This window comes from Lissotriton helveticus, chromosome 1_1 (genome assembly GCF_964261635.1).
Source record: "Lissotriton helveticus chromosome 1_1, aLisHel1.1, whole genome shotgun sequence".
NCBI classification, from domain to species: Eukaryota; Metazoa; Chordata; class Amphibia; order Caudata; family Salamandridae; genus Lissotriton; species Lissotriton helveticus.
The window spans coordinates 1918670276-1918696262 of NC_136057.1; the positions used below are offsets into that span (position 1 = coordinate 1918670276).

Consider the following 25987-nt stretch of genomic DNA (forward strand, 5'->3'; position numbering starts at 1 on the left):
CAGTACATCCGATCCATATTTACCCACTACGTACCCTGTCACACTCTTAGATCTTCTAACTCAAATTTCTTTAAAACCCCAACCTTTAAATGTATTTCCAAAGGAGGGAAATCAATTGCAGTATTAGGCACTAAGGCTTGGAACCAACTCCCTTGTAACCTCCACCTCATCCAGTCAGAAACCCTTTTTAGGAAGTCCCTAAAAACCTTGATCTTCACCTCTTCTGATGCTAAATGAAGAGCCTTGATTTAACTCTTTAATCATGTTTCTCAGTAGCTGCTGCTCTATACCTGCAACTTAATCATCTATAGCGTCATGATGCGCCTCAGAGCGACAGCTGAGCTTTATAAATACCACCTAACATAACATAGCATAAATACGAGGAGTAGAGGCTTCTGGCAGGATTGTAAAAATGAATACAGGGAGCCACAACCTGCATATTTTGTGCAGGTGTTTAGACAGATGCCTTGATGTCCTCAGGCGATCCGCTGATTTTTTTTCTTCTAGGCACAAGATGTTGCCAACATAACTAGGGGTTGCTTTTGATTGAATCACAGGCACCCAATTAGTTAAATTGACAATGAATCTTAATTCCTAGACAACCCATTGTTCTTTTTCAACTGTTTCTACCATACATATGTTACACATCACAAGAGTGCACCATTCTGTTTTTTAAATTAATCCAGCCATGCTTGCTGGTATTGTGCTTCATTTGTTAATTTGGTGGGTTGAGTGTTAATTAACTGAAAAGTAATTTCACACACAGCGAGCAAGTATCATCATAGACTCCTTCACACAATGTCATCACTTGACACAGTAAAGAGGCTCAGCTCCTTGATCTAGATAGTCTAAACTGTGGGTACATCTCATTTCTGATTTAAATTGAACACCTGATTGTGAACTGCTTCGGCCTGTAGGTGAAATGTGTGTCATTGATGGACCAAGTGGCTCTTTTAAAAAATGAGAATATTAAACCTTGTCCTTCATCCCCTACTGCAGGCATCACCTTTTCTGCTATCAAAGGCATCGGTGCCCTTTAAGGAAGCAGGGGGTAAGGCAGGGGTCTTCAAACTGAGGAGCGACCACTAGGGGGCGTCAGATGATCCCAGGGGGGCCTCCAGACTCTGGTCAAAAGATGAGCCATCACTAACGTCTGTAGTCAATTATATCCTAGGTTCAGTATGTGTCAAAAGGGAAGGAGCTCCAAACATTCTACAAAACCCCCAGCCGCACACTGTGGATACTTTTAATAGATACAATTTAACAGAATAAATGTGGGGAAAAAATTCCACTGGGGGGGCGCGGCATTTAAATGATTGAAGACCACTGGGGCAAGGAGAGGCAACAACACGGCTATCATTATATTGCATCTTTTAGGGTTTCTCGCTCATGTGCTGCTCAGGAGGAGTACATAGGTGCGCCGGAGTGGGCATAGGACCATGGATTATTAAACCTGCTTTAATCTAGTATTTTCATGTTTAGAGTAAGGTAGAACATCAGTCCTGCTAACTACCAGGCATCAGGGGTTAGAGTTACGCATTTTTTAGCTGGTGTCCACATCACTGAAGTAAAAAGCATTAGTTACACATATTTGAGCTCCACTGTCTAACAGACATGAATCCTGGTTGGTGCGTGGCGAATAGTGACTTCTGCATTTAGAGAGCTATGAGGCCTCAGTCCGTCATTGAAAAAGCACTCCAAGTATGCAAGTCATTATTTTTAAATTATATTACACACATGATGAGTGTCACTTGATATGTCACACATTTAGCTGTAGAATGTTGCTCGTAAGTACTCTGAAACCATGTACATTTCAGATATACACAATCTGAAAACGTAGCAGTTATGGAACAAATTATTTCAACAGTCAGATTCTTTGAACAAATATATAGTCGGGCCCCCATAGTGCAGCTATTGAAGCAACATTGGTTAGTTGTAGAAGGAGCGTTGCCCCTTCATTCTACAGTGGCCTCTCAGCCTGGGCTGCACAGTTTACATTTGTCAATGCTTACGGTACTATTGTTACATACTTGACTTATGATCCTTTCATGTTAATAATGAATTTCCTGGGCGGTGATTTACACAGCATCTTGCACCCAGAAGTTGGCTTATAGCTATCTATGCAAGTCTTACAACTGAATAGAAACTAATATACAAGGTAATGAGTAAATATATGTTCTGCAGATGCTGACCACCTCATGAGTTCCTGACAGCCTTTTATTCCCCTCACTAGGGCCCTAATTTATGGTATTTTGGCATAAGGCAGCACTGCATGGCACCTTGCTGCGCTGCCCCATGCCAAAGTGAAAGTGCAGGAGTGCACTTTAATAATGCAATACGGTGCATTCCTCTGCTTTCTCCCTTGGTGACAGCATTTTTGCAGCCTAACGTCAACCTAAGCACCCTTGCATCATGGTGCAAGGGTGCCTTCTTTTCATGCTGGATTGCTAATGTGCAGGGTCACCTTCCTGCGCAAAAACAATCCTAAGACGCATTGTCCTCTTTTTATGTGTGCTGCAGAATGCAGCACACGTACATAGAGGAAAAACAAGGAGAAATTGTCATAGTTTTTACTGAGCAAACTCGATCCAAAGGTATATGCCCCAGTTAAGTTGCACAAGGACACATTCAATATTTTGTGTGTGCGGCAGGGGGAGATTAAGGGCCATATTTATAGAAAAGTAACGCAATGCAGCTCATGTGGTTACTTTGCTCTACTGTGCTGCGTTACAGGGATAGGGCAGGAATGCACTATATTTAAAAGTATTTGGCGCATTCCTGGCTTTGTCCCTGCGCTGGCACCATTTTGGCTGCCTAGCGCCAATGCAGGCATCCTTGCTTGTAAGGGTGCCTGTGTTGCAAGCAGGATTGTTTTTGTGCAGGTAGGGGTACCTTTTAGCTCAAAAAAAATCCTGCGAGATATATTCCTCTTTTTATTTATAATGCAGAATGCAGCACAAACAGAAAGAGGAGGTAACAAGGAAGAATTCCAACATTTATCCTAGTTACGCCTCCAATGGGAAGGTGTATATTTTTGGGGCATTCCCAGGTCTACCACTTTTGATAAATCTGTGAATGCCCCAAGAACCATGGAAGTTGCATGAGAACACCCACACAACACCCCTGGAATACCTTCCCAGGGCAAGTAACGCAATGCAGTGATTTGCACTGCGTTACGTTATTGCTGATATATGAAGCCTTTCAGGGCCACGCGTAGGTTCATAAAGGTGACCATGTGTAGCTTCATAAATTACATTATGGGTTTGCATTCCACTTGCACCACGTTATGTGGTGCAAGCACCACACAAACCCTTTCATAACTATGCCCTTACGTTATTTGCCCAGAATTGCAAGATGTTGAACTGACACAGGGAGTCAAACCTGGTTTCCCAGTTCCAGAGTTGGCAGCTCTGGTCGTTACAGCACATCCTTTGCATTTGCAGTGAAACTTACTCCTGCACTAGGAACATCAGTAGTTAATGCAATATGACTATAGCACTCATACCACAATGTCCCTCTCACACATTCCTCCTTACAACAACCACATCCACCAACTTCCTTCCCAGATATCACAATGATTGAAGACAGGCTGGTGATGTAGACAATATCTTGAATTTTCCACTTAAATTTACTCTTAACTATCTAACCTGGAGGTAATACTGAGCACAAACTGTGGTAAAAACCAAATGGACAAATTAATTCATCAGCACAAATGACAAATCCAGTGGTAAAGCCCCACGTAATCTAAAATTGTGCCACTTAGTTTTACCATCCACCTTTGAAACACGTCATCCTATACACAGGTCTCCTAAATCATCTCAAAGCTACTTCATCCCATAGTGAAAGTGCACCCTCAAAAGCCACGACACTTTGCTCCTGCTAAAGTCCAACATCTACCTATACACTCTCAGACCACTTTCCCCTGCATGCCACAGTTAGCATCCCATTTGGGGGTAACAGGGAAGGCCACTAGTGGTTCCCTTGACTGGCCCTGCAGGACGCCCTCTTCCACTCTGGGTTAAGCATGCCTGTTCTGGAATACTTTCACGTTAAGGAGGGATCTGTGGATTCCTAGGATGTCCTGTGGGAAGCATTTAAAAAATAAATTTGGGGCATCTGCACATTCAAGCGCTCTGGTGTGCTGCGGACTTACGCAAAAGACTTCTGCAGAGATAGACGTTACCAAGTTGGATTCTGTCATTGCCCAACGCTGTGGGGAACCCCCACCGCATGTCTGTGCTACATTGCTAACTAAATATCTAGATCTGACAGACAGTAAGACTCTATTTTTGGGAAAATATACCCGAGATTGTAGGTACCGTGAGGATTAGTGCCCCAGGGCACGCTTGCCCTGCTTCTTTGCCCCCCTAGAGGCACTTCCTACATAGCGGAGCTGTAGACTGACAGAGGTGGATTGGTTACTTCCAACAAGGAGATCTTGGAGATGCTCCTTCAATATTACATCCATCTCTACACTGCCCGGCACTCAGGCGATATGACGGCAAAGGCAGCCTATCTGAAGGAGTTGGCGATGGAATGGATATCCAGTCCACAGAGTCAGTTCCTTTGTGAACCTCTTACTAGTGGCGAGGTGGTTCAAACCATTTATTCTCTAGATGACTCCAAAGCCCCCAGCCTTGATCGATGGCAAATTTCAAACATCTACTTGCACCTCGATTATTGGCCGTCTTTGAAGAATCTCTCATCTTAGGTGTCCTGCTCCCCTCCCTGTGGGAGTAGGAACTAACCCTACTTCCCAAGCCAAGCAAGGACCCTCTGTACAGGGGTCCTGACAGGCCCCTATTACTTCTAAATATCCACAACAAAATCTTAACTTTGATCCTTCAAACAACCTCTCACTCCTGATGGAGCAGAACATATCCCTAGGGCAGGGCCGGACTGGCTACCGGGCAGTTTGGAATGCTGCTGAGCTGGGGGCTGATTTCATTCATGGAGACCTGCGTGTGCTAAACGAAACTAGTTTTGCTTTAATTATTTGGAAGCACACGCAGGTATCCATGAATGAAATCAGCCCCCACCGCAGTGAAATTAGCCCCCAGCTCGGCAGCATTCCAAACTGCCCAGTAGTCGGTCCGGCCCTGCCCTCGTTCCTTACTGCTCTACAGCTCTGAATCTGTGAGCTGTCTTCTCCGGTCTCAATCAGGTCTCTGCAGATACTCCTGCTGCGATAGCTTCATGAGACGCCGAGAAGGTGTTTGATTCCCTTGAATGGCTGTTTCTCCATGCAGTTCTCAGCAAACTTGGTATACCTTCTAGATTTTCCTTCTTTATAGATCTCTTTTAAGCTGGCCCTCGCATCATGGCCAACGGCTAACTTACTGCCCCTTTCCATCAGACAGGGTGCCCGACAGAGCAACCCCGTGTCCCTTTACCTTTGTCATAGCCATGGACCCCTTGGTTAGACATCTCCAACGTTGTCTTCTGCATTGTGGCATGCAGTTCAAGCCAGGCCTTTTTCTAATTTCCAAATATACAGATGACATCCTCTTCTTTATGCGGAATCTGAAAGAAAATCTAGCCCCACTTCTTCGTGAAGTGATCCAGTTTGGGGGCCATTCTGGCCTCCAGATGAATTGATCAAAACCAGAACTCTTCCCCCTCACCCCTGCCACAAAGACTGTGCTGTGAGTTTCCACTTCAGTGGTGCGATGGGCCAGTCAAATATTTAAGGATTTTTCAACACCAAAACAAGGAGCAAGTCATTTGATTAAACTATGGCCCGCCATTGATCTGCTGGGCATGGTGGAAGCTACAGAGAGTGCTGGGGAGCACCCTACTTTACTCTCCAGCCTTGTCCCTTTTAGATAATCCCTCGCTCCCCATCACCTGTGAAGCGCTTGTCAAACACACGAAAATGGCCTATATTGAGGACATCTTCACAGATGATTATGCCCCGATGTATTCTACAGACACTCACTTTTGTCATGTCCACCACAATGGTCCATTTTATCCTCCATCACATACACAGTGCATTAGGAGCCAACATACTGACGTACTTGTTAGTGCCTGATGAATTTTATCCACTACACTCAATCATAGATGATTCTGACTGGAGATGACTAGCTTCCAAATTGTATCATGCTAGTATAATGTTATTCCCGGCCCGGGGCTAAAAGCTCATAGCCCACTAAGAGAAGAACTTGGGGCGGCCCCTGATGGACAAGATGCGGTTCGCCTGTTGTGCACAAACCAGATTTGTTTCACGCAATCATCCCAATAAACGTATTCACTTAAAAAAAATTCGGTGAGCCTACAATTGCCCCCACCAACCAAATAAATATGACCACACACAATCTCCCAAATGCCACATTACTGGTGCTGAATTTTTGCACATGCCGTGGAAATGCAGGCTTATTGCGCACTTCTGTCACAGGATTTTCTCCCATCTGATGTGCATGGTAGAAACTGACCTGGACCCATACCTGCTCCTCGCCCTCGTGGGATATGCGCTGGAGCTCCCAAAGAGCATTGGACGATTCACTGCCATGGCCCTGGTGCTTGCCAGGCATGACATAGCTTTAAACTTGGGTACACGCCACCCACCCACGGTTCATAATTGGCTCACTAGCATGCCGTATTATGACACCACTAGCAAGTTGTATGCTTCGCTTCAATCCCACACCTCCAGACCGAAATATATCTGGCAACCCCTGCGTGACTACCTGCTTTCATCCACCGAGTTCTGACAGGGATCCCACAACCCCCACTCGGAAAATCTCCATCTTGACTAACCAGTTGATTCTCCCCACCACACCCTCCTACTCTCTGTACCGACCATACATAGAGTACATATGTACTCGATGTTCCCTCCTCCTCAGGCGTGTCCTCCACCCCCGTCCCTTTTAATTATTCTTTGCTTTACCCTGGCATTCCCTGACAGGCATGGGGGCCTGCTTGGACTCCATGACTTCTTATGCTTTTACAGCCAAACAGCTCGTCTTTTGGTTTGTCTTCTTGTTTATTGTTATTTTTGATAATTGGTATTGGGTGTACATGGATTGTCCACTATTTGAAATTGAATACTACGCTCCTATTGTGTTGTGGTATCAGTCATCTCATCTATTCGATTCTATCAGTCCACACTTGGTTTGCAGCAGACATGTTATCATTTATCCTAAGATTGTGTCTAAACATGAACATGCATACCTTAACATTGTGAGAACTGCATTGTTATACTGTGTACACCTGTGTATTGCAGTTTATTAACACCTAATAAAAAGATAATAGGGAAAAAAATGGCTCCTGTGTCACTACTTAGGCGCGAGCGTACATGATGACGAGTGCACTCATGTACGTCGCCATGCATGTGCACGCATATAGAATGATGTGGCTGCCAGTTGTACCTGAGTCACCATTCCTTTTTTTGTCTTTCTTTCCCATGGCTGCTGAGCGTGTGCAATTTTTCTTCCTGCAGCAACAAAAAGCATTGGCAAAGGCAGTAGGTCAAAAAGGCAAAACCTATTGGCTTTGTCAATGCTTGTATACATTGTAGTAGAATGACCTGCATCCGAAGGATAGTTAAGGAGATAGACTATTCACCTCTTGAACAAATCAGGGATTAGCAGGTCACGGCTCTTTACCTACACCTCAGACTCGGCCAGCTATGCCTCATGCTTATCTAGCACCTGGATACCTTCCCAGGTGAGATGTGATGCTTTACAAATAGTCATAATACACAATAACGAGTTTCAATTCTGGTAAGATCTAAACTGGCTTCCATCCTCCTGAGCGGATGCAAACTTAACACATAAATTGGATAACAGTATTATGTGTTACCTGTCTTGGAAATGGAAGAAATGTGAAGTGGTATATAAAGAGCGGTTGTTATTGCTAGCACGTTTAGATTCACAGCCAAAGATTCAGCTTATTTGCATGTACATAGGGGAACACCTACAGCGGTGTAACCAGTGTGACATGGACCCTAGTGCAAGGAAGGAAATGGGGCCCCTGGCCACTGTTTGAACTTTGAAATACAATAATAATCCAAGTCCAGCGGACCGCTTAGGCCTCTGGACCCCGGTGCCACTGCAACTGCTGCACCAATGGGAGCACAACCCTGAACACCTATGTCCAATAAGAACAGCATTTTAGTACTATAGTTATTACAATGCTGTGAGACTGAAACACATTAAAGGCTCATTTAGCTTCTTTCGATGATCAACTTGTGCTCTTACCGGACTCGCCCACGGACAGCAAAGACATGAGGACCAGCCCCAGCAGCAACATCCTGCCGAAGAAAAGAAGAGTATCCATTAGAAGACAGAAGAACAGAAGAGTATCCATCAAGAGACAAAAGAACAGAAGAGTATCCATCAAGAGACAAAAGAACGGAAGAGAATCCATCAAGAGACAGAAGAACAGAAGAGTATCCATCAGAAGACAGAACAGAAGAGTATCCATTAGAAGACAGAAGAACAGAAGAGTATCCATCAAGAGACAAAAGAACAGAAGAGTATTCATCAAGAGACAGAAGAACAGAAGAGTATCGGATATATGACGTTACAACGCGGACTTTTACCACGCAGACCATTACCACGCATTTTTTACAACGCAGGACCCTTTACCACGCATACCATTACAACGCTGGTATTTACAACGCAGGTACTATTACAACGCATACCATTACAACGTAAGTATAGGTAAGTAAATAATATGGTAAAATAATTATTAATAATATTTTTTTTAATTATTAAATTATTATTTTAATATTTAATATTTTAATTACTTATGTTAATATTTAATTATTAATTTTTAAATATATATGTTAAAAATACCCCTGTACCCCAAAACCCAAACCCAGCCCTAAAACCTAAAAATACCCCTGAACCCCAAAACCCAAACCCAGCCCTGAACCCTAAAAATACCCCTGTACCCCAAAAACTGAAAACTGACCCTGAACCCTAAAAATACCCCTGCACCCCAAAAACTGAAAACTGACCCTGAACCCTAAAAATACCCCTGCACCCCAAAAACTGAAAACTGACCCTGAACCCTAAAAATACCCCTGTACCCCAAAAACAGAAAACTGACCCTGAACCCTAAAAATACCCCTGTACCCCAAAAACTGAAAACTGACCCTGAACCCTAAAAATACCCCTGTACCCAAAAACTGAAAACTGACCCTGAACCCTAAAAATACCCCTGTACCCAAAAACTGAAAACTGACCCTGAACCCTAAAAATACCCCTTTACCCAAAAACTGAAAACTGACCCTGAACCCTAAAAATACCCCTTTACCCAAAAACTGAAAACTGACCCTGAACCCTAAAAATACCCCTTTACCCAAAAACTGAAAACTGACCCTGAACCCTAAAAATACCCCTGTACCCAAAAACTGAAAACTGACCCTGAACCCTAAAAATACCCCTGTACCCAAAAACTGAAAACTGACCCTGAACCCTAAAAATACCCCTTTACCCAAAAAATGAAAACTGACCCTGAACCCTAAAAATACCCCTTTACCCAAAAACTGAAAACTGACCCTGAACCCTAAAAATACCCATTTACCCAAAACCCAAACCTAAAATATTTTAAATAAAATTATATACTTACCAATACTTACGTTGTAATGGTATGCGTTGTAAAAGTACCTGCGTTGTAAATACCAGCGTTGTAATGGTATGCGTGGTAAAGGGTCCTGCGTTGTAAAAGTTGCGTGGTAATGGTATGTCGTGGTAAAAGTTGCGTTGTAAAGGTTGTATACCAGAGTATCCATTAGAAGACAGAAGAACAGAAGAGTATCCATCAAGAGACTAAAGAACGGAAGAGAATCCATCAAGAGACAGAAGAACAGATGAGTATCCATCAGAAGACAGAAGAACAGAAGAGTATCCATCAGAAGACAGAAGAACAGAAGAGTATCCATCAGAAGACAGAAGAACAGAAGAGTATCCACCAAGAGATCTAAATTTGAACTCTGTAGATACCATGATCGTTTTAACTAAGATATATTATTCCTACAGCCCTGGGAATACTTTAATGGGCCTAGGACAACTTGGAGAAGATTGAAAGTGATGAGGAAACATGATAGTAAGATTGTTCAACTTTGGTTCTTATCTCTGAACATGGCATCGGGTTTCAAGAGCCTCTTTTAAGAACCATAGTAGGAAAGTAAAGAGATTCTAATGCCAGGCACTCACAGTACAATTTTACAAACTGTAAACCATACAATTCTCTCAAAACACCAGGAGTTCCGATTACTGCATTATTTCTTGGGCATTGCTTCCATTATAAGAAAGTATAGTAAAAGGGACATTAAAGGGGAGCAGGGTCATAGCAAAGAATCCTGAGTATCTTTCAATTGGAAGCATTTATGAATCTTACAAGTATTTTCTAACATTGGGCCAGTAAGTCTCCTCCTCGGTTTTCTGGTGCAAATATTTGGTCATGTTTTGTCCCTATAGCAGCAGCACCATCAATAATCCTCCATTCCCCTGTATTAGTTCTCTCTCGCCCAAGTTTCTTCCACTTATTATCCGTGTGCAAACTTTGATGCTCTGCATAATACTACACTCCTCATCATACCAGTCAGAGCTCATACATATTTGTTCTATGGCTTGCCCATCTTGCATTTTCAGGAAGTGAGGTGCTTCGTAGGCAACCTGTCTATTTACTCACAAAGCTTGTGTTCTGTTGTAACACTACTTGCTTCATCCCCCCAGTGACTTCAGGTAAACAAAGGTTGAAAAGAGACATTCCATGTATTGAGAAACACCGTGGATTAGAACACACAATCAAAAGTCCAAACTTAGAAATGGATCGACTACAAGGCCAATCACCTGCGGAAAACAGGAAATTGCATTGAAGAGCTTTTGACATCAGTGACCATATCAGAGAAAATATGCATGCACATGTAAACCTCAGATGACAACAAATGTAAATAGCATTTTAATGAGTTATCCGTGTTGCATTATGTTGGCAACGATCCCACAAACACTATTCCCATGTGATCAGCATTATTTCCATTGCAAGGAGGATTCTAAATTTCCTTCAAAAGTTAAAGCCTGCAGGTACAAACGTACATATCGCTTTAAGCATTCATGGTTTGAATGATCGACCCTGAGTAATCTATAGCATGGAACAGCGTGATAATAACGCATATTGATTGTACTTGGAACAGGAGCCGGGTATTTATAACCCTTGTCCTCGATGGGTTGGAATCAAGAGAGGAGAGCCAGAAAACTACTGGTATATTGAAACCGTATTTTGAGGCACGAGAAGAAGCAGATGGCCTGGTGTCCTCATCTATAAAGAAACTTTGTAGATGTCTACAAGTGGCCACTCAGCTCAGTGCTTTTTATATTTGTATTGCTTTTTTGTTTAGACATTTGGGATTTGTTATGCCCATGTTATGGTTGTTTTTCATTTTGTTTGATTACTTTGTCAAGAGTATGCAGTTTTACGTGGTGTTTCTTCTTTTTTAAGTTGACCCTACAACGCACATGCGCTGCCTGCACGACTTTCTGTAATCACTTACACAACATTATTCCCACCTGCTGCTTGCCATAGGTTCCCTCCAGTGCCGCTCTTAATTGCTGCATCCTGACTTGTTTTGGCAGCCAATAGCTCACTTCCGTTCAAGGCAGAGGAGCACCGGCCAATTAGAGTCTTCTTATGGTTTCATTCTTTATGTTTTTTGGGAGAACTCTATTTTTTTGGAATTGTGGCTGCTTGTTATTCTTAGCTTGACCGAGATCAAATGTCAAAATGCTGCCACCCTGCTTATTATTAGCTTGACCGAGATCAAACACCAAAATGCTGCCACAACGTCCATTTTTCCTAGCAACAGGAATACGAATGACCAGAAAAAGGACAGATTGCTGAAAATGCCGATCATGACCATAGCAAGTATAAAGGTTCTTGGAGAGTTCAGATACTTTGATAATGTTAAGGGATATAAGGCAAAATGTGTGTGTCTTATGCATGTGTGCCAGTGCCTTACATTTAATGATTGGTCACGATTTTACGGTGCAAAATAGAAAATGCATCACAGTGCTAATGACAAGGGTAACTCGTCATGGAGTTTCCATTGACTTCAATGGAAATTACATGGGAAGCCATAAAACACCTTAGCATCCAAGTGGTTAACAACAGTGGAGATGAAAATACGCCTACTGTCCAAGGCCATGCGCAATAGATGCTCAGCCCCATTTCATCTAACTTACGGTAAAATATAAGAAAAATATTTCAAAAATGTAAAGCAAAAAAGCAGTGAATCCAATGCTGCTTTACATGTAAGTGGGCATCTCAAGGCCCAACCTTATTCAGATCTCTCTATGGCCAATTGTATTGACTGCGTAGAGGAAAAAAAGGTCAAAAGCTCTTCGGCATCGGCAGACTTGCGGATGACAAGTGATACATTTGCAAACTCAACCTTTCTAGCCGGTTCGTTGAAAAGATGAACTGCAGAACAGCTGAGGTGGAAGATTTTACACTCACGACCACCTTGTCAATGGGCAGGAGAGTTTGTTTTCTTCACTGGTGTTTTTAAGCTTGTCTGCCATACAAAATATACCAGGAAATGAACTTAGACAGATGGATAATGACTTTGAGCATTTCTACTATTGGAATGAGGGCACTCTAGAGTTTTTCCAGTTTGGTCTGGTTTTCTCTAGCCTCTATGCAAGGAGAATTGGAAGGACTCTCACAGCAGCCACATACATTTTAAGAGAGCAGTCACAAGTTGCAGATGGCTGAGTTCAAATCCCTGGCACTAGTAGGTTGCAGAATTGGGAGTGTAGAGTCGGGTCTGATGGAGACGAGAACCCTGAGTCCAATATACGCTCTTGTGATTGTGTCTTAAGGCTCATCTATGTACATTCCTCACCCTAATCCTCGGCCAGCATACTTCTGCTGCTTCAGTGAACATTGCTGCTGATCCACAACTGTTAGCAAGTAAGTCATGCGAATAGCCATGCTCCTGTTACCACAGCACGGCTCTGTGCTCATGCCAGCCCTGTCTCACCCCTCAAAAATCTACTTTATGGTAAGCACTACATTCTGCTCAAGCAATTTGTAAGTATAATTACTGTGGGCCCTATTCCCAAAGGTAAACTTAGTCATTTGGTCTAAACTTATGCCAAACATCTAAGTCTATGACTTTGGGAATTCACAAAGGGCATTCGCGAGTAGTAGCTTTAGGTCCGCACTCGGGTTGATCTGTGGCCCAAGTTTGCCCGTAAAGATACTGCCTAGACCTTAGATACTACTTAGACCAAACATCTAAGTTTACCTTTGTAAATGGGCCCAGCATTTTTTGAAATGGCGCATAGGGGGCTAATTGCAGTTCCCTCCCTACGACCTGCCACCAGATCCCACAAATGTAACATGTGTGAGTCTTAGTAAATATGTAAGAGGCACGCGCTTAAGTTAGAAACACAGCAGTTTTGAGAAAAATAGCCAGTGACTTATAGCTTGTTATCTGTGTGAAGCTGATGATGCCTGCTGAGCACACCATTTTCTTTTTATAAGAGAGGGTTTATGGAGTCTACTGCGTTTGCACAAAAATTAAAGCCCATTGACATTATAAAGGGATGAACTCCATACTGTGCGAAGCAACAACAGATGTGTATCTGCTTTTTTTTCAAGATAATTTGTATTTTGTTAACATTTTGCTTCTACCAGCCTGCCATTTTTGACATCCTTTTATTAGTAAACAATGTATTTAGTTATTTTAGTTTTTAGCTCAATAACTTAGAATTCTGATCATTTTCTGGCTAGTGTCTCGGCCTCTGGTGATAAAACAGTAGTTTCAAGCTGCAAGTCCAAATCTCTTCAGCTTTTTACTCTCGCTGCAGGAGTAAGTACAACTGTGTTTTGTCGCTGTTTATTTTTGTGTGATTTTACCGTGCAGGATTTCCGTTCTTACTTTGTGCGCATGAAATGTCAAGGAAGAGTAATGTTCAAACAATATTTTAACAGTTCGTTCCTGCTGATAAACAAAATGTTCTATAAGATGGCGCATGCATACACATGCCTCGCCAAGATCAGGCATAGGGAAACAAAAGGTGAAGGGTGGAATGCTCGAATTAATCTCAGCCAGTGATAAGTACTCAGAGCCACTTTTCAGTCCATACTTAAATCCCCAACATTGCATTTTTGACTGCAACCAGCGTCTGAAAATCAGACTTTGTTCTGCTCCAATAAAAACAGTCCAGCTCAAACCCCAAGACGGGCCCCCTTTAGATGGGAAAAACAAGGACCCTCAGAACAGTTTTCGCCTGCATGCGCAGTGAGGTGCATTTTGATAGCAATGGCACTGTAAGCTAGTGACCTACATCTCCAGAAATACCCAACAAGACCACTACAGCAAAATTCAACCAAAATACATCTACACCGTGCAGTCACACAACAGAACACACAACAGAATAAAACCTCAAACTCCGCATGTATGGAGCAGGATGTAATATACAACATAGTTTGTAGTTGTCCAGCATTAATGGGAGAGCACAAAAGCCTGCTAAGAGAGGGGTTTAGCCAATTTGCCATTTACACATGCCGGCAAGCAGTAATATTTGGCTTGCTCGGAGAAGATGTACCATTTTTAGGTCTCGTGTTTGGCAGCGCATGCACTGCATGTGCTGTTTCAGCGAGACCTATAGTAATCTATATGTTGGGTGAAACTCTGTGTCATTTGTTATACAGCTTGTGATTCGTTTAACTGTGGCACTGCTTTTCTTAACTTGCTTTCTGTTGGCTGTTGATCCCATAGTAACTTCCTTGAAGTCCCGAAGCAGCAGCGCCTAATTACTGTTTTCCTCCACTCGCACTTGTTTTAATTAGCAGTGATGCCCTTTAGCTGAGGAAGAGCGGCCCCCTGCCCTCTTCTTGACCAATAGGGAGCTGGGAATTACATCAGCATGGTGCTGTGAAAGCCAGCGTGTCTGCAAATGTTCATTTTCAATGTGATAGGGTGGCCGCCGTACACCCTGATTCACTGCAGTGCAGCCCAGACCTGGTATTGTTTTTGATGTAGCGCCACGTCCCGCATTCCGATCACGTCTGGAATTTGGATGCCTGTTCCCCAGACCCCGCCTTGCATCGAGTCCCAGGGGCTTTGGCGGAGCGGGCAAGAAAGAGGCTTATCAGCACAGGCCGTGGGGGAACCCGGCTCCCAAGGAAGGCAGCAGCTCCCCGAATCCACTCTGCCTGCCCGTCGGAGCTAGCCCAGCAGTCAACCTGAGGGCGGTAAACCAACAACCCCACCCTGTCCGCCCGCCGAAAGCACTGCATCCCACCCTGCATCCCGCCCCGCCAGCCGAAAGCAGTACATCCTCGCTCCCCCTCCCCCAGCAGCACCCTGGCAACACACAAGCACACAACCTCTTCACACAGCAGCAGCCTGTTCAAACATCCCGGCTCCCCCACCCGCATCCCAGTACCACTGCCACGGGCACCACGGTCCCCCAGATGCTGGGGCAACAAACACTACCGAGCCCAATTGAACCGCGGCGCCACACCATCCCCTGGGAAATACAACACCGGCCAGCCGAAAGCGCTTCATCTGCGCCCCCTCCACTGCCCGTTGTGCAGCCCCCAATGCACCTGTGACTGACCTGACGGTGTAACCGCGAAGCCCCCCAACCACCGGCATCCCTATGGTGGTGCCAACGCTATCAGTCACGCTCACACCTGGTCAGCACCCAGGATGTGCTAACATGCAGTCCAGCCTCCCGCGACTGCAGTATCATCCCCGCGTATCCCCACTGCCTCGCGCCCCTAAAGCCCCCACCCCCTTTCCTGAAGGTGACTGTCCGCTCCCCAACCACCTGTGCAAACTACCTCCTGGCTCTCCTGAATTTCTCCCTGTATTGCGCATCCCCTCTTGCCGCTCCCACAGCTCCTTCCAACCTTTAACCCAACTCCGCCATTCCAACCCGACTTTCCAGAATTTTATTTTTTTCTTCTCTTTGACGGCCTTGGCCCCCCTCACCCCTCAATCCCGAAATCAGACCCTCTGATGCCTGGTCCCGACCCCAGCTGCCCAAACCAGTGCTCCCCACTTCTCCTACTGGCGCTCCCTCGTCTCCCTCCACTCCCAATCAGTGCTTGTGTGTGTATTCCAGACTTGCCGGCCACATCACACCCGGCTAACGTCCCTTCCGTACTATTCCCAGGATACTAAACCATCTGCCCAGGATCACCAGATGTGATCAACACCGAAATCTGCACGCCATCCCACTGCCCCAAAGTCAACAGCCTTGCCCACAATGCCCCACGCCTCCCCATGGGACCCCTACATTGCCCACCATATGTCTGCTCTAACAACACTGTGCCCTGACCCCCCCTCGCAATCTGCCACCTCCAAAGCGCGCTCCAGCAGTCCGAGAAACAGTGTCCCTTCACCAGCTCCACCAAGCCCTCCCGCAACCCTTCCGTGTGCACATCCACCCATCACCCACTTGTTTAAATTCGCACCCAAACCCCCTACATCCCACCCCCTAACCCCGCGCATTGAACCTTCGGCAGCACTTCCAATTCCCCACCCATAACCACCGGCAAAAAAAAATAAATCCATGCAAAGCACCATAGAAAGCTATTTTGTCGCAACTTTGCAAACTTAGTCATATGCCATCTAAAGTGTACAGTCCAAACATTCTCTAAAAAGAATCCTCTTAACCTCTTCTGCAAAGCCCCTTCTATATCTCCTCTGCAAAGAACCTATTCAGACCAATCTACGTTACCATTCTGAAAACTTACCCTTTTCTGCAAAGTCAGAAATCCTCTCTGCAGCCTGCTGCGACAATTGATCCAGGGAATGTCTAAAACATAATAGGTCCCCTTTTCAAAACCACACTTACTTTCAAATCGTAATAACCCCTTCCCTAGAAGGACCTATCTAACCTCCTTCCTCGAATCTTAATCAGCTTCCCTTTTGTAGAGCCCCATACGGTCCCATTTAGAAAGTCCCACACATCTCTCATTGTTTAAATGCATTTACCTTTGCTTTTGCATTCATTTCTCATATCTCATATAGTATGCCCTCTTGAAATTCGCACCGAGCTTCTCTTTAAAACAGTCAATCGAGACTTGGCTTCACTCATCAATAATTTGTCTTTGAAAACTACCTGGAATCTGGTCTCAGCTGAAAGCAACACCTTGATGGGAACTCCCGTAAGCTTTGGATGATAAAGTTAGCTGTCTAAATACAGCAGAAAGGATTGAAATGAGGATATCCATTTATTTTTTACCTGGCACTGCTGTTTTTTTTAGATTGTTTAAAGTCATGGCTTATCCTGTGCAAGCTTCCCTTTGGATGCAGCATGGATTCAATTACGTCAGTGCATGGAAGCTTTACAAGAAATTCTAAATTATGAGCCACTTTGTAAATGAATGCACAAAAGTCTATCAAATAGGATTATAATGATCCCTGTGCCATGCGCCTCTGTGCTAGATACCACACGGCAAATGCCTAGAAATCCTCTTTCAGGCAGCACCCACCTGCCTTGGGGACCGCTTCTTCCTCTTCACCCCAAGAATACTGCCTATCGAGCATAACTTTGCTCGCTGTTTTTGCTGCTCTTTGAAGAAACCTGATAAACCTATATGACACCAGCTTCTCGGTGCCCTTTTAAGGTCTGGGTTAGGGACCAACTCAGTTGTCGGTTCTCTATCGAGGAGCTGCCAGATTGTGAAAATATGAATTTTTCTTTAGAATTCTCGTCTACCAACACATTCTCCGGCCTACTGCTCTACCGTCCCCCAGGTCCCCCAGGACTGTTTCTCAGCACTCTTCCAGCTCTTGTCGCTAATTTAGCTCTTCCCTGAGCAAATTACACCATCCTGGGGGATCTCAACATCCACTTGGATGACCCCTCTGACTATATGGCCAATGACCTTTTATCCAGTCTCTCAGCACTCCAATTTAATCAGAAAGGATTCGCGCCGACGCATGTAAAGGGTCATCTCCTGGATCCCGTGCTCAGTAATGCTTGGAACCTCCGGGTCAATTCTCCTATCCCCCTTCCTTGGACCGACCACTCCCTAATTCCTCTTATCTGGGAAACTGTAGCCAGTATCCCCCCCAAGAGCACCACCCTAATCCTAGAAAGGAAATGGTCAAACCTCTCCGCCAGCCACTGGTCTAATCTTTTGGAAGAAACCATTCCACCCACTAGTCTAGATCCAGAAAGGGCAAATAACAACTTTAACCTCTGGATCCAAAACTCATGCGACACGCTAGCTCCCAAGCGATCTCTCCAAAAATAATCAAACCCAAAAACAGCACCCTGGTTCTCTGCTGAACTAAGGGAACTCAAACAAATCTGTAGAAAATTAGAGAGAAGTTGGAGACGGAACCCAACAGAAAGTAGGAAAACTGTCTACAGAAAGGCAATTAGGAATTACAAGTCAGAAATAAAATCTGCCCAAACCTCCTTTTATGCGGAGAAAATAAGTGCAGCCTCCAATTCCCCAAATTAGGTTTTCCGCATCGCCAAATCCCTGGTCACTATCCCCCAAAAAATACCCAATCCAGAGGACGCACCCGCTCGGTGCAATAATCTGGCAGAATTCTTTCACCAAAAAATCGAATGGATCATCCACTCTTTCACCCCCTCCCAGTATAACTTTCCGGAGTCCAACACCAGGAGCTCTCTCCCCAACCCCACATGCGCCCAAACAGAGTTCCCTCTATTAGATGAGGCCTCATTAAAAGCAACCATCTCTAGAGTGACTTCGGGCTCCCCATTAGACCCCGCGCCCCCGCGTCAACTCTCTCTAGTCCTGGATGTTATATGTCCAGTTATTCTGGGTACCTTAAATGCCTCTATATCAGCTGGCACGGTCCCTCTTGCCTGGAAATGTGCCCAGGTGAGGGCCCTCTTAAAGAAACCTACCCTGGACCCTTCCAATCTATCCAACTACCGACCCATTTCCCTTCTCCCCTGGCTAAGTAAGCTAACAGAGAGACATATCAACTCCACTCTAGTACAGTATCTAGAGTCCAACAATCTGCTTCACGTCTCACAAACTGGCTTCCGCCCCCGCTTGGGGACAGAAACAGCCCTCCTGGCCGTAACCGAAGATGCGCGGCGACTTCTGGACCAGGGCGGCTCTGCAGCCATTATTCTCTTAGATCTCAGTGCCGCTTTTGACACTGTTAATCATAACTTCCTACTGAGCCGACTAAAATGTCTGGGAGTGTCCCACTCGGCATTCACTTGGCTACGGTCTTTCCTCAAAGACCGGGTCTTCCAGGTCTTCGAGGGCAACATTTCCTCGAATCGCTGGCCGCTTAGCTGTGGGGTTCCTCAGGGCTCCTCCCTGAGCCCCACACTTTTTAACACCCATATTGCGCCGTTAGCTGAGGTAGTCAGCCCATTTAGCATACAGATTATAACATACGCAGACGACACCCAGCTGGTGGTATCACTCAAGCATCCAGATGGCTCATCCAGCTCTCTTGGCAGCTGCCTGGAGGCAGTTGCTGAGTGGATGGAAAGGTCCCACCTCAAACTAAACGGTGACAAGACTGAGCTGATGTTCCTAGGAAAATTACCATCTCCCCTAGCGGCTCAGCTTTGGCCAGCCTGTCTTGCCCCAATGCCTGCTCCTAAGCAGCAGATAAAGAGCCTCGGCATGTGGCTCGACAGTTCTCCGAGCTTTGGCCACCAGGCCACTAAGCTAGCAGCTGTCTGCTTTGGCCTTTTGAGGATACTAAGAAAAATTCTTCCCTTGCTTCCCTTCAAGGCGAGACGGATCATGATACAGGCCTTAATACTCTCCCGCTTTGATTGCGGGAACACATTGTACCTGGGTGCCCCGCAGGTAACCCTGCAAAAACTTCAGGTAATCCTGAACTGTGCAGCCCGTCTACTACTCCAAATTCCCAGGAGACAATCTGCAAAACCTGCCCTTAGGACGCTGCACTGGCTCCTGATCCGGGCCAGAGTTCAGTTTAAATCGATGTGTCTGGCTCACAGAGCCATGTGGAAATCTGGCCCAGTCATTTCACACTCCCTCATCACCCCCTACCAGCCGTTAAGAAACTTGCGTTCAAGCTCAGCCTTCCTTGCTACCACTAGGAAGGTCCGTCGCGCCAAGTGGGGTGGACGTGCGGCAAACCTTTGGAACTCTCTGCCCCCCACCCTGCGCCGTGAATCAAACATATTGGCCTTCCGCAAACTTCTTAAAACCCATCTGTTTTGCAATATGCCCTAAAGTAACTTGCCATCTCTTTGCGGTCCACAAGCGCTACGAGGCCTCAGGGTAGCAACGCGCTATATAAGCACTATTTCATTCATTCATTCATTCATTCATTAATCCACTGATAAGTATTCACAAAATAAGGACACCAGCTTATTCCTCACCCTTCCCCTCAGTCCCCTTATCGAGCACAACACTGTTTATTCACCTCATTGTTCAATTGGCAGCATCCGCAAAACAGACCCCAGAGGGCAGACTACATAGTCACTTGAAAATGGCATCATTCTCGGCAGAGAAGAGAATACTGAAATCAAATGTCCTTATTTTTTATCAGTGAATCTTGAAACACACAGCAACTCTTGCATTTTGTATTAGGGAAACGGAATTCAATACCAATAAAGGGGCCTATATTTCAGGTATGAAATGTACACTGCTAAGGCTCCAGGTTATGATATTAGTACTTAAATACCTCTCCTCACACTTCTGTGTATCCATCTCACACTATGAGGGACCCAAATGGTAGTATGTATCTGGGACAACTAGGTAGTTATACATTTCCAAAGGCAATTTACGCTGAACTTTCAAAACACTTCTAGTCATGTTCACAGTACTGCTCAGATAAAACACTTTCTCCTATCACCAGACTTTTTTTGTATCTTACATCTGATGCATGGTTTTCTGTCTACAGTGCCATCTTCTCATGGCCCCATCCCAAAAATTCTTAGACCTAGAACCCCTTTTCAATAGGAAGACAATCAATTCAAAGACTCCTTTTCTCAAACAGAGGGGTTTTGCTACCGTTTTACAACCATGATCTTATTGGGGTGAGGGGTTTGTTGCATCAGCCGAAGCCGTATACATTTTTTTGGGACAAGCATCTCCATGCCTTCCGCACCGTTGTTCGTTCATCAGTGCTTCGGTGTGCTGTGCTGCTGTAAAAGCCACTTTTATAGACCTTTTTTCAGCAAACCTCTGTTGTCAGAAGACCAGTCTTTTCCTGTCATATTCTTCGTAGTAAATCCATCAAACCTCTGTGCTAGGACATACAGGGCCATGCACGAATAATTTTAAGGTATTCCTAGGCAGATAAAGAAAATAAATGTGACTTCATTTCTTAGATTGTAGGAAGACCAGCACAAGCTAGTACACCTAAATTGCACAACAGAAACTGAGATCTATTGAGTCAAAGCAACCACTGCATTATTTTTTTTATTGTAATTGTAATTGTGTTTATGTAGCGCATACACCCCCTGACAAGGCTTCGAAGCACTTTATTGCGAGTAGCACGCTACTCTGGAACCTAATTTTAATGGTTAATCCAGTGGTAGTTGGTGGTTATTGTGATTAGTCATGTGCTCTCCAGAAAAAATTGCATGCATTGACTCCAGTTAATTTGTGATAAAGTATCTAAGTACCAGTTAGGCATGATCATGAGTAGGGACTATGTGGTTTCAGGTGGATGGTTGGTAAAAGATAGGCTGGCGGAGATTAGGTAATGTTAGGTTATAGGGCTCAGATTTTAAAGAGGAGAGGTTGTAGTCTATCAAATGTTACCATCCTGACTGCTCAATATAACTTTAAGTGCTTCCCAGAAGGTCGGTTTGGATGGACGGATGCTGCATTCCATAGAGTCTCCCAGTATATACAAAGTTGTTGAGGCGTTCATCAGTTCTTCATGCATTTCCCAAAGTGTTTTGCATTTGATGTTCCAGCAAACCTTCCTGTCTTGCTGCAAAAATTTAGAAGTCAACACTCTATTGAAAAAACAAACAGCGGCCCCAAAAACCCTCAGCAGCTACAGACTAATCTTTCTCCTGCATTTTCCAACTAGAGTCATGGAGAAAGCCATCAAAACCCAGCTTGCATACCATGTAGGTAGAACTTCGATCAACTCCTAGACAGCTCTCAGTCAGGCTTTCGCACCAACCACAGCATGGAGACAGCCCTTATGGCAGCCTCCAATGACATCAGAAGCATACTCGACCAAGGAGAAACTGCCACACTCATCCCCCTCGACCTCGCCGCAGCTTTCAATATGGTATCCCACAAGCCACTCATCAAAAAGCTTTAGCACTTGGGTATCTGCGGACCGGTTCTCAAGTGGATATACTCCTTCCTCATGAGCAGAACTCAATGAGTTAGACTTCCCCCCTACACCTTAGAGCCCAAGAAACCCATCTGTGGAGTCCCTCATGCATTGTCGCTCAGCCCAACACCCTTCAAAGTCTACATGATGCCCCTCGCGGACATCATTAGAGCCCACAGCATAAATATAGTGCCCTATGCCAATGACACAAAGCTCATCCTCTCCTTACCAACACAACCAGCACCGCCAAAGCAAACTTCGCCAACAGCATGAGCAATGTCGCTGCTTGGATGAAAAACAACTACTTCCAGATCAACACAGACAAAACTGAAGTCCTAATATTAAGCATCTAACACTCCACCTGGGATGCCTTTTGGTAGCCCTTCAAATGCCCCAGCCCCTCCCCCGACACCAGTGCAGACCGGGCAAGAAAGTTCAGGATCATCCTTGACACCAACCTCTCCATGATCAAACAGATCAACGATGTCTCCTCCTCATGCATTGACAGCCTGCGAATGCTACTCAAGATTTTCAATTAAACAAGAGACAAACAGTCACCAAGGCTCTTATCACAAGTGGACCTGCTTATGGAAACGCCCACCACAACGGAATCCCAGCCCATGCCTTACGCCGACTTCAAACCACCCAGCACGCCTCCGCCAAACTCATCCTGACCATCCTGCAAAATGACAACATCTCTCCAAACCTCAACAATCTCCAGTGGCTCCCAGTCCATGAAAGATGTATGTTCAAGCTACTCCTTGATCTGCATGCCAGGCAAGAGCATCAACCTCCTTCGCATTAAGATGACCGGAAGTGGAGGATACTCCTTCTCATACCTGACAGCCAAGACCTTTAACGACCTCCCAAAACACCTCAGAACTTCCCCCTCCCTCATGGACACTCAAAAGAACCTCATGACATGGGTCTTCCAGGTGAAATTGGCGGGATCTTTGATGAAATAAACATGAATTTAGAAAAACTGCTTATTTTCCTTTCTTTATAATTGCACTTAGAAAAATACTTTAAATGTTGTAGAAATATTTATGAGAGGAAATGACTCATGGAAAAAGTAAATGCATAATGTTTCGAATCGCAGTGAAAAACACCCTGACAATACATTGACTAATTGCATGTATATCAATGCGTGTTTCAGAGAAAAGTTTTACACTAAGCATCCATTTCTTAACATGCATATTAGCAAGCCCTAAAGGTCTTCTCAATCGATACTTGCTCACAATAACATGAATGAGATATTTAGAAAATTGCTTAGCATTACTGACATTTTTAAGAGATGTGCTGACTATAACATCCCATTTATTCAGCCCTTCAACCCATGTTAGATCATGTGTTAGAATACAATAGGCATACTAAAACCATTTATGTTAATTAATAACTTAGAGATTTTAATGAATGATGTTTCCACATTGATAAATGCTTTTGTATTACTGACTAGTTATTGTTCATGCAACAAGCTCATACACCATCTTTTAGCTTAGGTAAGAGGGTTCTCCTGAGAACCTTCCCTCATGTGACATTGAATAAATTGTATCGACTAATGGCGAAGAGGGTACAGACTGTGGGAATCAGAAGGAGCATTGTGTGACCGACGACACCACCTCATGAACTACTCCTATTGAATATCAACAGAAGATGCCTACTCACTGAAATGTTACAAAGTATGAATCTATATAAATGAGTGTTCGTAGATAGGCAGAGTTCTTGGATTTTTCTGTCTTCCGACGTAGACACAGATTCCTATTTCCAGTGGTCCCGCTGTTAAATCTTACCTTATCCTGAAACTCTTCTTTTTGGAGAGCTGACTCTTTTGTTATTGCTCTAAGGTGACTACATCTGGATTTTAGGTGATCAATGCTACTGCAAGGATCGTACTCTCATACACAGTTATGACTGCAGCTGTAGGGAACTCGGCTGATTTTCCAGAACAACTCTTTATTAGAAGCTCTTTTCTTATTCACTCTTCTCCAGGGGAACTCTTTATGGATTACTTTTAGAATAGGTCCTTTTAGCTAGTTCACAGGGTTTCTATATGGAACACTCTGTATATGTTTCTAATGCTGACTCTTAACCAATTCTATGTCATATTTCTGTAAATGTACTAATCTAAATAAAGAGATATGGTATTTTAACCTTATGATAAATAAAGCTTTTGAAACTTTTACAACCCTTTCATCATTGACTGATCACAAATTCTAAATGTCATTGATGTTTTGAATTGACTTGGAAGCTCTAATTCGCCTACAGCGGAAAAGGTCCATTGACCTCTCCGGAGCCATAAGGATTCTTTATGGCAAGATTTGTAAGTGGGTGCATATTAAGATAGAACCATCCCAGTGAGTCCTTGGGTTCCCGCAGTCTCCTTCTCACCCCTCAGGCACTCCCCAACTCAATGCCTGAATACCCACATCGGTGATTAACTTCACTCTACAAATTCACATAACATTACATAACATTACATAACTGTGGTGTGGGTTGAGAAAAATTTTAAATACCTACCACCAGGATGGAGAACTCTACATCCATCTAAAAGCTTCTGGAAGAACACAGGTTGTGCATCTGTTTGTGTGATTTTAATGGTCTAAATGAACAATGTGAATACCTGACTATGACGGCATTCATGGGGAGACTGAAATCATCCTTAAAAATTATACGTGTGGTTGGGTAAAGTTGGCAGGTTTCTTATTCACGGTGTCCAAGAAGTATGGGGTATCAGAGTTGGGTGAGTGGATATTAACTGTGGATAGTCTGAAACATGTCTACGTAGTCTTGTTATTAGCTATTTGTCCTTTGAATTTGATTCAGAAATGATTGCAGCTAGTTTGGAGTTCTTATACAACAGTGTGATCACCACATTCTTTACCTGTTAGCAGATGAGCAAGTATTGTCATTGAAAAACACAGTTTTCATAATGATGGCTGCTCCTATCCTTTTGTAGGTAGAGCCTAAGTCAGCATGCATGCGCTGCTCTGTGAGACTTGTTATTGTGGAGTATGTTAGAGAAGGCCTGTCCACTCTCTACACATATTTTTCATTGGCCTGAGACATTGTCCTTTGTAAACGCTGGCTTGCAAGTTGTTGTTAGGGTTGTTAGTCCCTCCTTGGTACCGCCTTGTGTGCATTTGTAAACACCCATGGCAACTGGCCCCTTTACTTCGGATGCAACACAGCATGCCTTATTTAGTTTGTAAGCACTCTTGTATTTAATGGGTTTCTCCTACTGCGGGCATGGCGTGCTTTCCCCTCCATGCCCACTTTCACTTTGATAAACAACACAAAATGCCCAAACCACAGTTACTCAATAAAAATTTTTGATATAGGGTAAGAAACACTTTATTATCGCTTCCCTGGACACCATTATTTTGTGTCAATCATTTTGTATTTTCTATAATTTGAAAAAATTGCTGACAGAAAAAAGACATTGATTGCAAATATTTACAAATATTTACAAGGCTGGACTAATGTTTTTTAAATTTAACAAGGGGGACCCACTTAATGGCTTTGGACCATGGGTATCAACTATTTCAAAAGAACAAAGGTCCTAAGCTTAGAACAATTTCTAGAGAAATTAAATAACATAAAGACCACAATCGGACAATATGTACAGTTCTTCTTATACCCAGCCGGGCAAAGAATTTATTTTAGGAATGTTTGACAGGGAGTCAATTCAAGTATTACAATATCATATCAAACATAGTAGTGTTTGAAGTAAGGCAC

The 25987-nt window shown here is 44.1% G+C and overlaps 1 protein-coding gene across 1 annotated transcript in view; it reads right to left on the reverse strand.

Moving 5' to 3' along the window:
• Positions 1 to 25987, reverse strand: part of LOC144754936 (uncharacterized) — a 403817-nt gene that overhangs the window by 340149 nt on the left and 37681 nt on the right. The window contains exon 2 of the mRNA XM_078643299.1: positions 8196 to 8248. Within this exon, the coding sequence (XP_078499425.1) occupies positions 8196 to 8247 (52 nt within the window). The 5' untranslated portion in view covers position 8248. The remainder of the gene's footprint in view (positions 1 to 8195; positions 8249 to 25987) is intronic.